Source organism: Bos indicus, chromosome 21, assembly GCF_029378745.1.
Source record: "Bos indicus isolate NIAB-ARS_2022 breed Sahiwal x Tharparkar chromosome 21, NIAB-ARS_B.indTharparkar_mat_pri_1.0, whole genome shotgun sequence".
Classification (NCBI taxonomy): domain Eukaryota; kingdom Metazoa; phylum Chordata; class Mammalia; order Artiodactyla; family Bovidae; genus Bos; species Bos indicus.
Window position 1 is genome coordinate 69,516,325 of NC_091780.1, and position 14,058 is coordinate 69,530,382.

Consider the following 14,058-nt stretch of genomic DNA (forward strand, 5'->3'; position numbering starts at 1 on the left):
AAGCCTTAGGACTGCAGCCAACACGCCTTTTTCACAGAGTTTACAAACAGGTGACCGCGTGCACGTGGGAACTTAAAGCTTCCCCCTCCCCCTCCCTAGTCTTGCTGCTGCTGCCAAGTCGCTTCAGTCGTGTCTGACTCTGTGCGACCCCATAGACGGCAGCCCACCAGGCTCCCCCGTCCCTGGGATTCTCCAGACAAGAACACTTGGGTGGGTTGCCATTTCTTTCTCCAATGCATGAAAGTGAAAAGTGAAAGTGAAGTCGCTCAGTTGTGTCTGACTCTTAGCGACCCCATGGCCTGCAGCCTACCAGGCTCCTCCGTCCATGGGATTTTCCAGACAAGAGCACTGGAGTGGGGTGCCGTCGCCTTCTCCTCCCTAGTCCTGCACCTCCATTCAAATCCATCACCAGCAACTGACCACTGTTCCTCCCTGGGGAGCCTGACACTGCCAGGGGAGTCGGTGTCCAGACGGGCCCCATCTCACCCTGCCCAGGACGACTGGGCCATCAGCAGGCTCCCGAAATGCAAGTGGGCCACTGGCAGGAGCAGGAGGAGACTGGGGGCTCGGCTGCATCTGCAGACAGGCACCTAGAGCCAAAGCCCAAGTCACCGCGGAGGCTGCCGGACAAACACTGCGGCCGCCCCCACACGGAGCCGGTGCTCTGAAGACAGAACACCACGAAGACGCAGAGCCCCGCGTGGGGTGTGCTGCTCACACACACCCACTTCAGCTCCTTTCCACAGGGAGCACTTTGAAAATCCGGAGGGAGCACCCCTCGGACAGCGAGAGCCACAGCCCACCTCTCACCCGCAGCTTCCCAACCCGAACCCCTGGGTGCCGTCCCCACCTGCCGCAGAAGGCGGGACGGGAGAGCTGCCTCCGAGCCCACGGGCCTGGGAAGGAGACGGCCCACTGCCCACCCGCAAGCACACCCAAGTGATGCCCGCGCCCGACCCACAGGCCCCGCTGGATCAGCGGACCAAGCTCAGCGAGGCAGAACGTCTGCCCAAGGACACCGTCCGGCAGGTAACTGACAACACTCTCCACTCCGTTAGAGAACTTTTTAATGAAATGAGGTGTAACCGCTGACACTAAGAAAACAACTCTTCTTGGCTAAAGGCTGGAGAAGAAAAAGCAGGAGAAATGGGAAACGTGGGGTGGAGTGGGGAGTGAGTAGACTTACTTGTAAACAAGTGATTAAGATCTAAAAGCTGTGGGCAGTCTGGGTGCCCCGGGCACAGGACACACAGCCCAGACCACCGTCAACAACCCTCAAGACGGAGGAGCCGTGGTAATGACACGTGTCCAGGCTCCTTCAGTCCTAGACTTCAGCTCAAGCTTAAGAGTCTGTCCCAGCACTGGTTTAACGGAGCACATACAGACACCCTCTGACCCAGTGGTGCACAGACGCCCTCCCCAAACACGGGGGCTCACAGCAGCCTCCGCGAACGCAGGCCGAGTGTGTGGGGGGCCCAGCAGCTGGCCAGGCGGGGGTGCTGGAGGGCAGCAACTGTAGAAGCTTGGCTGTGCTGGGAAACCTGTGCCAGGGTCCCTACACGCAGACCCTTGGAGGCACCATCCGAGACCTCCAGTATGAGCGGTCTCCAGGCAGAGTGCACGTGACCTTCAGCCCCGAAGACAGTTACACAGAAACAGGCATAAATAAGACCCTCCAGAAGCCACACTGCAGTCCAACAGACACGTGGTCACACAGATCTGGTAAAGGTATCACGTGCAAGGCCTCTGACCCTGACCTCGCTAAGACCGCAGCAGGGCCTAACGGGCAAGGCTCACACCCGAGTCCAGAGTGGAAATCACGACGCGTGGACACTGCAGACTCAGGGCAGTGATGCTCGTTGTAAAAAGAACAGTGTTCCTTAAACCTTAAAAAAATGAAATACACCAACTGCAACTGTTTAGGCTGTAAAAGTTTCTAACATAGCAGCAGACCATGTTTATAGAAAAAATATACTTTTAAGAAAATAGCTAAAAAAATCTAAAGTGATCAAAGTATAAAAAGTTAAAAAATGTATCTTAAGACAAAATATTGCCTCAGACATATAAAAGTGAATTTTAGAAAATTCACCCATCTAAAGTTGGATGAGGCTGGATGCGGCTGGCATCCTCCAGTGGGGCTGTCGCAGGACACGGATCAGGGCCGAGGGCGGCACGACCGGCCGGCGGGAAAGCCGCCGGCCCTGGGAGGGCGGGGCCCCCGGACGCTGTTCCAGGGGGCTCTCCCGATCACAGAGAGCTGGCCCCCGGCACGCACAGCCTCGCACGCCGGCTGTTTCCGTGAGCCTCACAGACACACCGCAATGCCGCGGCTCAGGTCTCCACCAGGATCTCCACCACGTGGTCCAGCTCGCCCAGGTCCGCCTTGCAGCCGGTGCCGGGGGGTGGGGCGGCCGCGGAGGCAAAGGTCTCCAGCCCTTCCGGGCCCGACTTGGCGCCACCCACCATGCCCGTCAGCACGGCGTCCAGGTCGTAGTAGGGGCCGTCCACGTCGGAAAACAGCTCCTCCACCGTGCCCGGGCTGTGGCTCTCCAGCGTCTCAAACACCTGATCTAGTGACCTGGGGAAGCCCCCTCGGCTCTCTCCAGGGCCGGCCCTGCCCCAGGGGCCTGCCGGCACAGCCCCAGGAACCTGTATTGCCGGGACCGCCTGCAGCGCAGAGGCCAGGTCTGCTGGGTCGGGGGCCTGGGGCGGCCCCGCCCGAGCCGAGCGGCACAGAATCTCAGTGGACACGAGGCGGTCACGTGGCAGCCGCCCCGCGGTCTGGGGCCCAGGCAGGCACCAGCTCCCGTCCTGGGTCATCTCCTCCTGGATCTGCCGGACTGTGTTGGCGATGAGGACCGAGCGGCACAGGTTGGGCTCCGCCAGCATGTGGCACAGCTGCAGCTTGACCAGCGACATGTCCAGGAGCGACTGGCGCTGCAGAGGGTCGGCGGGCGCCTCCTCCTCCGAGCACTTCCTCTTCAGCCCCCGGGCGAACATCGTGCCCTGCAGAGACAAGAGAGACGCTGCTGAGCCTGCTGCAGGGGTCCCGGGGATTCTGCCGCACCTCGGCCCGACCTGGGGGGTGACGCATGTGGGGAGGGTGGTGGTGGCTGGGGCACAGACAGAGCAGACACGCTGCGCTGCACCCACCCCGCCTTCCAAATCCTCCCCTCCTCAGCATCTGGAAGGCCCAGGGCTGGGGCAGGGTCCCCCCTGGGGGCTGGAACAATCTACGGCCACCCCGGGGGGCGCCGCTCCGAGTGGACGCCACGCCAGCACCACTGGATGAAAATGCTGGTTCTTGGGCCTCACCTGGACCGAGGCTGGTTGGACACAGCCAACGTGCTGCACCTCTGCTCTCACAGGGAGAAATGCAAGGAAGCTGCCCTTCTGAACAGGCTCTAAGTTAGGAGACCCCAGGGACCTTAAAGGTGGAGCAGAAAGGGCCATGGCCCGTGTTTCCCCACAAGCCCCCTGTGCGGGGTCCCTCCTTCCGAGAACAAAGTGAAGCTGTAATGTACAAACCCTCTCTCAGGTTCATAAAGTAACTCAACATTTTTATTTTAAGGAATCCACTCAAGTTATCCATTTAGAGGGTTAAAGCGGCCCGTGCCGCCAGCCCTGCCCTTAAGCAGAAAGGCCCCCTGTCCTGAGTCTCCTTTCAATATCACAGCTCTCACCTCCCGTGTATTTTATCATTTAAAGAACTCTTTTAAACATACATGACTTCTTGAGCACTTATCCCAGAGAAATGAAAGCCAATGTTCACGTGAAAACATGCACAAGAATGCCCACAGCAGCTCCACTCACGACAGCCCCAAGCTGGGGAGCAGGCCCTTCAGGGAGCGGGGGCTGCTGCTCAGATGCCACCACGCAGGGGAGGACTGCCCAGCAGCAAGGGCTCGGATGGGCATCGAGGGGGTCACGCAGCACGAGAAAGCCCATCTCAGGTGGCCCAGGGCTGGCCTCCTCTGTAAGGATCCTACCACTCAGAGGGGGCTCTCTGGGGCCAGGACAGCTCACGTAGGGACCTTGGAGGTGCTGCATGAGCCCCGACTGCTCAGAACCACACGCGGGCACACGATACTCAGGCACACGCATGCACGACCCCACCAGCGCCGAGGCTGCTCAGAAGCCAGTTTCCTGCAGGGGCTACCAGGCCAGGCACCGCGCACAGATGCGGACACTGGGAGGCAGGGGGGCAGGGACGCCCCTCCAGAATACTTCTCTACAACTTCCTGTGGACCTGCAACCACTCCAAAACACAGAAAGGGCAGAGAGAGCTAATATAAACTACGTCACACTATAAAGAGGCACCCTGCGTTCTGGAGAAACACTCGAGCTTCAAGGGCTCCTCTCTCTGTGGTAGATGAATCACCTCAAGCATCTTTCCACCTAATCTCAAATCCTGACTCTGCACGACCACTGACTTAACCTAGGGCCCAGGGGATTTCCTGGTGTGTGCCCAGGGCTTAGGGCTCAGCTCGCACTGCTGAGGGCCCAGGTCCCATCCCTGGCTGGGGAACGAACATCCTGCAAGCTGCACGGCATGGACAGGGAAAAAAAAAGGTAATTTAGAGCCTAAACAAAACTCCCTCAAATAACACGATTAAGCTCAACTTCACCAACAGAGGCAGTCAGGCCACCCTCCCTCGGGCCCCTCGAGGCTTGGGTCTAAGGCAGGTCAGCAGCCACTTGGGCCAGCAGGGATGGGCTGGGACCACAGCCGGGAGGCTTCACGGGGCATCTCAGAACGGCCAGCCCCTGAATTCATAACCCGAGGGAGCCCTCCACTCCAGGCGCCAAATTCAGGATGGCTGCAGCTTGGTATGCTCAGCACCTGGGGTGGCAGCAGCAGGAAAGCGGCCCAGAGGGCAGCTTCCCCGCTGTTCGCCGAGACTGAACACAGTGGGACAACCGGCCGCCACCGCGGGGAGCAACCCGGATGCAGCCTGCTCCCACCCCAGACACGCGGACAGCAGGCTGCCATCACACAGCCCAGGACACCCCACGGCCGCCGGCCCATGGCATCACCCTCCCCAGCCCAGGCTCCGTCAGCAACCTACGCTTCCTGGTTTTTGGTCTCACTCCCCACAGAGGACCAGCTGGAGAAAGCTGCGCAGGACGTGCCCCTGGCCAGCATGCTGGTCAGTCATCTGGCCCCCAGGCCCCACTAGGAAGCACTCCCACTCCTCTGCTGCCCTCGCCCCTGCCCAGCCTGCTGGTGCTTGTGACAGCCCTGGGGCAGCTCGGAAGACAGTGCTGCGCTCGTCGCACAGGGCCCGGTTCACATTCGCGGTCCCTGTGGGTAATGGGGAGAAGCCGAAGCACAGGGCAAAGAGGCTCAGCAACCAGTCATCCGGCCATCTTCCTGGAGTTTCCGGGGCACCCTCTCCCGGGTGCATCCGCGTCTCAGGACGCCCTCCTTTCCACGCTCATCACGCCTTCCCTGTTACTCGGCACTTTACCACCACTTCTGACAGACACGTGTTTCTTACAACATACAACACCCCAACGGTCCTGCCAGTCTCTCCAGGGCTCCACGTCCCCGGCCTTCCGGAGGGCAGATGAGGCGCCATCAGCTCCAGCACTGACTCAGTGCATGGCGGGAGGAGCAGCTGGGATCCTGCCAAACTGCCCTCAGGAAGGCGAACCCCTGCCCCCTCCACCATCTCCCCCGTGCTGCTGGCACAGCAGCTGCTGAGTCTCCGTGCCTCACCGACCGTCCCTGCAGAAGCCAGAACCACCCTCCCCCACCGCCACCACCAGTCTGCCCCACCAGCGGATGGAATGTTCTGTAAGGTTCAAAGTGAGCTAGTGCATGGGGGAAGTGTGCTGTCCCCGAGGACAGGGCACTGTGCAGTAACAGAACTCCAGAGACAGTCGCAAGGATACGCCCCGGTGGCCTGAGAACACCCGCTGAGCAATAAGGCAAGAACAGGAACACACGGACTGTGCTCTCTGTGCATATGAACCTGCAGGAGAGGAGAGGGAACCTAGGCTGTTGTCACTGAGGAGTTGGGAGTGGCAGGAACTCCCTGGGATGGCGGGAACACAGCCCCTCCAGGTGGGAGCATGGGTCAGAGAGGAGGCGTTCGCAGGAATTCACTGAGCTGCACAGCCAGCATCTGTCGGACTGACTGCACTAAATTACACCTTCATTAGAAACAACTGCGCCAGTAAGCGAGGCGACGGCACGGCTGCCAGGGTGAGCCCCACCACCAGCTGCCGCCTGTGTGCCCAGTGGGCGTGCCAGGGCAGAGCTGGCCTAAATGCCTCCTTCCAAACACTCCAAAACCTAAGCGACTGTTAATCTGTGTTACACTCAACACAAGAAGGCGTTGGTGGACTCACAACCGTGGAAGGGAGCAGCCCTTGGGCAGTGCCCCACCTCCCAGAGGCTGTCAAGAGGGCGGGGCCAGGGTGACCCCAGAAGGTGGCCTGTGAGGGTCCCCGCCTCAGACATCTGCGTTTGGGGCCAAATCTGAACAGAGGGTGGTTCTGAGGGACCCTGAGAGATGCCCAGGGCAGAGGAGGGGATGTGAACCCCCGGCTGGCCTAGTAGAGCCCATTCTCAGCCCAGACTGCGGTTGGAGGGCAGTGAGCCCCTAACACAGGGCCCCAGCCTCCCAGGCCGTCCTCACTGCAGAGCCTGACTCGCCGGTGAGTGCTGAGCAAAAACCGTGGGGCGTTACCCATCTCTGCAATCGGTGAGAAGGTCTCGCCACGGAGCTGGCTAAACCCCGAGGCCCCAGTCCTCATGTGCCACCTGAGACCCCCAACCTCCCCGGGCAGCCACCTACCAGAGTCGCCCCCATCCCCAGCCTACAGCACGGCCCTCAGGCCTCCTCCGGACCAGCGCTCCGCCAGAGGAAAACAAGAGGGACGGACAGGCCATGAGTCCCAAGTGGCAGTGGGGCCAGGGGGTGCCACGCCCGCCCGCTGGGGCACCCCGGCAGGCACAGCCAGGTCCCCGTGCCCGAGCAGCTCACACTGCAGCCCCCACCAAGAGCTGGTGGGAGATGCAGATCCCTGACTCAGAGGAGGAGGGCGGGGAACAGATGGTCACCACAGCCCTCAGCCCTAGGCAAGCACTCGCCCCTGTGAGCTTCAGGTACTTACGGCAAATCAGCATCAACAGTCTCAGTGCTGTCTCACTATCAGACTGGCTTTGAAATACTCACCAAAGATGCAGCTCATGTGGTGGGGTCATCCTCCACTACTGCCTGCCTGGAGTTTTCATAAGCTAGCACTAAAAAGTCGATTGCAATTATCTTTTTTGGGGGGGCGGGGGGGTGGAGGGGCAGCATCAGGCGACCTGTGGGATCTTAGTTCCCCACCGGGGCTTGAACCCGGGCCCCTGGCAGTGAAAACACGGAGTCTTAACCACCTGACTGCCAGGGAACTCCCTCAAGTAATTTTCGTTACTTGGAATGAAACACAAGCTTTCTCTTCCTTGGAATGTGTTCTAATAGCAAGCTTGAGGGAAACGTCCAGCCTTTTCCCAAGATAAAAGTTGCCATCTTCTCCCTCTCTCTCAAAAGAAAGTCATAACTGTTTTTCATTCTGAATTTCAATTTTAATTATAAAACATGGTGAAACTTGAAAATAAAGAGCAACTGTATGTGAGAAATTCATACAATATTTAACTTTGTAAGAGGACAGTACCTTTCCTGGCTCATTCCAACAGAATGGTTAATTCCGTGAGGTTGTCCTGTGCAAGCCACACAGGGCCCCCGAAGAGGAAACGGGCGAGTTTCCAGCAGAAGGAAACCGGCCATTTGGACCCCAGCCTCTCCCAGCAGTTACCTGGCGGATGCTCTTCCTGGTCAGCCTGCTCTGGGGACAATCAGCTTTTGAAAACGTAGAGCGCTGCACTTGCCTCTGGAAGCGAGTCTGGTACTTTTCCTAGCCTGGCGACCGAGGCAGGCTGCGGCAGTTCAGGCAGCCCAGTGGATACAAGGTCTGGGAGCCCTCCTCCCCCCATGCCCTGCTCCCCTCCCTGACGTCAGTGTCCACTGGACGGGGCAGCTGAGGCCAGGCTGCGGGGAAGCAGACGAGTGTGGCTTCAGGCCACCCAAGGCTGGCATCACTCCCTGACCAGCTTATAGAGAAGCTGGGTCTTCTGCTGTACAGCGGTGAGAAACCATTGCAAAACATCCTCAGTGTTCCTTTTCAAAACAATTAAAGCTGAGACACAAAGAAAAGGATCTCAAACTCAACACTCACAGGCACGCAGCCCGCTGCAGAGAGGCAGCCCTGACTTCGGGGGTTCCAGAGAAAGGAGCCTCGGCCTGGGCCATTTCTGGAAGGCAGGACAGCACTGCAAAACCCTAGTCCCGCTGAAAAGACCTATGATGAAATCCAAGCGTTGCATTGCGAACACCTCTCACCCAATGCTCACTCTACAAGAAATGCAGATTGGGAAGGAAACCTCGAAACGGGTGGGTGTGCAGATAAAAGGATGAATGGATAGGTGGGTGGAAGCAGCACAGAAGGGTGGACAGATGAGTGACCGAGGGGCAGCGGCTTCGGGGCACTGTGGTCAGGGCCACAAACAGGGTAAGGGTCCCTACAGGTCTTCCTGGAGGGTCATCGTGGGAGCTGGGGGGGGCGGGGAGGGCCCGCACTGACCTCTTCCAAGTCCAAGGCAAGAAGACAGCGTGGGGGATTCCCCGCGGAGAGCCCGACAGACCCACCTTAGCGGTTTATCCTCCTTAAAAGATTCCCAAGTTAAAGCTAAGGGGACGTTCCTGTGGACTGAAATGGAGCGGGACAGCCCAAGTTCAGGGTGCGGCAGCAGCAAGGGAGCCCCAGGCGGCCGGTCACTCGGCGGGAGAACGGGCGGGGGACGCTGGTCTCCACGGCCGCGCCCCTCCTCCGACGCGCCCTCGGCCCCCAGGTTGCCCCCGCACCCGACGCTTCGGGCGCCCCCCGGGTCCGCCTCAGCCTCCCGGGTCTCCCGTCTGGGACAGCCCCCCAAGGACCCCTCCAGGAGTCTAGCGTCCCCGACTACGACCGAGCCCTCCGGAAGCCCAGCAGCCGCACAAAGACCCGGGAAACGCCGGCACGCTTACCTGGCCGCCAGCGTCCGCGCCGCCCGCGCCGCCCGCGCCGCCGCCGAGGGAGGGGCTGCCGGAGGGGCGGGGCCGGAGGGCGGGGCCGCGCAGCACCCACAAAGGGTCGCCGTGGAGCCGGCCGCCCCGCCTGCTGATTGGCCGGGCGCGGGGGCGGGGCCTCAGGTTCAAACCGCGGGCGGGGCCTGGCGCGCGAGTTCCCGCGCGGCCGCGTTGGCCGTTGCGCCTGCGCCTCGGGCCGCCGCGCCTCGGGCCGCCCCGCCCCGCGCGGCTCCCAGGTCTCCGCGCGCGGCCGCAGTGCGCCTGCGCCGGCCTCCCGCGGGGGCGGGGCGCGAGAGGGTGGGGTGAGGGTATTTCTTTTAAAAGCTAACTTTTTAGTGGAAAGGCCCTGAATAGGATACAAAAGCTTCAATCCACTCAGTCAAGGAGCGTTTCTCGAGTGCAAGCCGGGGGCTCGGTGGTGACGCAGTGAGAGGCCTGCAACCTCCCGTGTCCCGTGACGGGTGCCCAGCGGTAGACGCTGGGAGGCCATCTCGCGGGCAGCGCAAACCCACGTTGGATGGGGGCTTTGCCCACACAGGCCTCGAGGGCTGTGGTTGCCTGAGGAGGAAGGAAGGGAATAGAGAGGAGAGCGTCCGGGGCGTGAGCGGATCTGGGTCCAGGTGCGCCAGCTGCGGAGACTGGGGCTTCCCTCCGTGCGAGGCGGGAGACTGGGCCTCAGGAGTCTCGCAGCTGGGGATAGGTTGGGGGAATAAAAAGTCCAATTAGGTGACTGCAGTGACTCCAAAGGTCATACGTTTGACTCCAAAGGTCAAACAAGGAGGAAAACTAGGGGAAAGTTTGCTGCTGGCCATATGCAGCACCAAAGATTAAATTCCTTAATATGCAGATTACCCTACAGCTGGAACAGAGATGAACAGACCGACAGAGAGTGGGTGGAGGGCAAAGGAAATAAGATTCTCTTAACCAGAGGATGAGAAAGGGCATCACCAGCTCAATGGACATGAGTTTGAGCAAATGCCGGTAGATAGTGAAGGACAGGGAAGCCTGGCGTGCTGCAGTCCATGCAGTGGAAAAGAGTCGGAAAATACTGAGCGACTGAACCACAGCCTGATGGAAAACGCTCAGCCTCGGAGGGAAAGCAATACAAATTTAATCTACACTCGTTGATTCCAATTTATACTCTCAGATTGACAAAGATCCAGAATGCTGTAAGGAAGGTGATACCTTCCGGAGACTTCAGTCTTACTCACCCAAAATGTCCAGCTTACAATAAAAAATTAACGGGCATGCCAGGACACAAGACCAAAAATGGCAAAAAAACAAAACAACGGATAATAGAAATAGACTTGTGGGTGAACCCAGGTATTGGTGTTATCGAGCTATTTAAAAATAGCGATTATTGTATTCCAGAAAATTAAGGAGAACTGGAATCTATGAAAAACACTCAAATGGGAGAAATAATACCAATCTTATGCAAGATAATGAGGAAGGAACTCTTTCCAACGTGATCAAAGGATGGGGGGGAGGGGGCTTCCCTAATGTTCCAGTAGTTAAGACTCCTGGCTTCCACAGTAGGGGTAACGGTTCAGTCCCTAGTGGGAAAACTAAGATCCCATCCTCACGCTGACGTGCATTGCAAGCTTATGAGTCACCAAGAATATGGGATACCCCTGAAAGTTAATGATTGTTCAAGAAAGCAGGTTTGCTTAACCACAAAACCAAGACTTGCTTAACAAAGATGAGATGGGAATCCAAGTTCTTGTTCGCAGAGCCAAAGAATGGAATCCATGAACACTCAAACATTCACTGTAGCAAGCAAATAGGATTTATTAAAGAGGAGGAAAGTACAAAGCTCTCAGCATAGACACTGAGAAATCTATATGCAGGTCAAAAACCAACGGTTAGAACCAGATATGGAACAACAGACTGGTTCCAAATTGGGAAAGGAGTACATCGAGGCTGTATATTGTCAACCTGCTTATTTAACTTATATGCAGAGTACACCATGAGAAACGCTGGGCTGGATAAAGCAAAAGCTGGAAACAAGATTGCCGGGAGATATATCAATAACCTCAGATATGCAGATGACACCACCCTTATGGCAGAAAGCGAAGAAGAACTAAAGAGCCCCTTAAAGAAAGCGAAAGGAGAGTGAAAAGTTGGCTTAAAGCTCAACATTCAGAAAACTAAGATCATGGCATCTGATCCCATCACTTCATGGCAAATAGATGGGGAAACAGTGGAAATAGATATTTTATTTTCGGAGGCTCCAAAATCACTGCAGATGGTGACTGCAGCCATGAAATTAAAAGATGCTTCCTCCTTGGAAGAAAAGTTATGCACAACCTAGACATCATATTCCATGGACAGAGACATTACTTTGCCAACAAAGGTCCATCTAGTCAAAGCTATGCTTTTTCCAGTAGTCATGTATGGATGTGAGAGTTGGGCTATAGAGAAGGCTGAGCACCGAAGAACTGATGCTTTTGAAATGTAGTTTTGGAGAAGACTCTTGAGAGTCCCTTGGATTGCAAGGAGATCCAGCCAGTCCATCCTAAAGGAAATCAGTCCTGAATATTCATTGGAAGAATGGATGTTAAAGCTGAAACTCCAATCCTTTGGCCACCTGATGCGAAGAACTGACTCATTTGAAAAGACCCTGATGCTGGGAAAATTTGAAGGCAGGAGAAGGGGAGTGTGAGATGGTTGGATGGCATCACCGATTTGACGGACATGAGTTTGAGCAAGCTCTGGGAGTTGGTGATGGACAGGGAGGCCTGATGTGCTGCAGTCCATGGAATTGCAGAGTCAGACACGACTGAGCGACTGAATTGAAACTGAACTGAGGGACAGAACAACAAAAGCCTGATTAGTTTAATATTTTACAAGGTGACAGACAAATCCTTTGATCTTTTCAAAGACCTCCTTGAAGAGCCTGGAGTTAGTTCAAGATGAGAAAGCCTTCATTTAGAACCCAACTTTTGGAAAGTTTGTCAAAAATATCAGAAGGCTTTGGACACTTGCTTAAACTGGACCACGGACTACTAAGAAATGATTATTAATTATCTATTTGACCAAAGTAATGATAAATGATTTCAAAGCCAAATACAAAAAGTTAGGGCTTCCCTGATGGCTCAGATGGTAAAGAATGTGCCTGTGATGCAGGAGACCTGGGTTTGATCTCTGGGTCAGGAAGATCCACTGGAGAAGGGAATGGTTACCCACTCTAGTATTCTTACCTGGAGAATTCCATGGACAGAGGAGCCTGGCAAGCTACAGTCCATAGAGTTGAAAATAGTTGGACATGGCTGAGCAACTAACACACACATACACACACACACACACACACACACACACACACACAGGGCTTCCCATGTGGCTCAGTGGTAAAGAATCAACCTATCAACGCAGAAGATGCAGGAGATATGGATTTGATCTCTGGGTCTGGAAGATCCCGTGGAACAGGAAATGTCAACCCAATCTAGTATTCTTACCTGAAAAATCCCATGGACAGAGGAGCCTGGTGGGCTACCCTCCATGGGGTCACACAGAGTCGGACACCACTGAGTGAGTGAGTGACATAGTTATAAGAAAAATGTATCTCTTTTAATACTGAGAAGATTTCATTTTCTTAAGTAATCAAAGATCTGATTAAGACAACCTGAAGCACAGGAAATAATTTGGGTAAAGCACAATTTTGGTTTTCTAAGCAGATGACTAAAAGGTGAGGAAAAACCTTTCACACTTTCTTATGAGAAGCAGACAACAATTCAAGAAAACCTAGCCCTTTTAGCATATGAAACTTGTTTTAGTTTTACATGAGTTTTACTAATCTGAAAGCTTATTTTAAAAACCCTTGTAATAGCAATTCAATTTTAGACATCTTGACCACACATAAAGTTACTTTTTTCAAATATTCCTTTCCTACAAACCTGGAGCAGCAGCTGCACGGTGCTGGAGCAACTTTGAGGAGATATCCCACGTCCAATGGCAAAGGAGAAGCCCCAGCAAGATGGTAGGAGGGGCGAATTCATGTTTAGAATCAAAGCCCATTCCCACCAGAACCACTCAGAGAGCTCAAACAAACCTTGTGTGCACCAGGACCCAGAGACCCCGCAGAGACTGAGACAGAACTGTGTTTGACGGGTCAGCAGTGGGCTGCCGCAGGGGGAGGGGCTCTGGGTGCAGCAGACCTAGGTGTGGCATGAGCCCTGTTGGAGGAGGTCGCCATTAACCCTACCATAGAGCAACCAGAACTTACGCAGGACTGGGAAATAGACTCTTGGAGGTCACAAACAGAAACTTGTGCGCACCAGGACCCAGGAGAAAGGAGAAGTAACACCACAAGAGACTGACCCAGACTTGCCCGGGAGTGTCCAGGAGTCTCCAGCAGAGGCGTGGGTCGGTGGTGGCCTGCTGCAGGGTTGGGGGCACTGAGTGTAGCAGTGCATGCATGGGACCTTTTGAAAGAGGTCACCATTATCTTTGAGGTTCCCTGGTGACTCAGACAGTAAAGCCTCTGCCTGCAATGCAGCAGACATGGGTTCAATCCCTGGGTCTGGAAGATCTCCTGGAGAAGGAAATGGCAACCCACTCCAGTGTTCTTGTCTGGAAAATCCCATGGACAGAGGAGCCTGGTAGGCCTACAGTCCATGGGGTCGCCAAGAGTTGGATTGACTGAATGTCTTCACTTTCACTTTCACCATTATCTTCATTACCTCCACCATAGTTTGGCCCCAGGCTGGGAGGGATTAGGGGCAGAAGGAGAAGGGGACGACAGAGGATGAGATGGCTGGATGGCATCACTGACTCGATGGATGTGAGTCTGAGTGAATTCCGGGAGTTGGTGATGGACAGGGAGGCCTGGTGTGCTGCGATTCACGGGGTTGCAAAGAGTCGGACACGACTGAGCGACTGAACTGAACTGAACTGAAATAACAGGGAGGGAACACAGCTCCACCCATCAACAGAAAAT

At 55.9% G+C, this 14,058-nt stretch overlaps 1 protein-coding gene across 1 annotated transcript; it reads right to left on the minus strand.

Annotated features, from left to right (window-relative positions):
• Positions 1–1,050: 1,050 nt before the first annotated feature.
• Positions 1,051–13,289, minus strand: CDCA4 (cell division cycle associated 4). Its single transcript, XM_070775939.1, has 3 exons — positions 13,171–13,289; positions 9,081–9,213; positions 1,051–3,006 (listed from the first exon to the last, which is right to left on the minus strand). Exons 1-3 carry the CDS (start codon positions 13,287–13,289, stop codon positions 2,332–2,334), a joined length of 927 nt encoding a protein of 308 aa, XP_070632040.1. The 3' UTR covers positions 1,051–2,331.
• Positions 13,290–14,058: the final 769 nt, after the last annotated feature.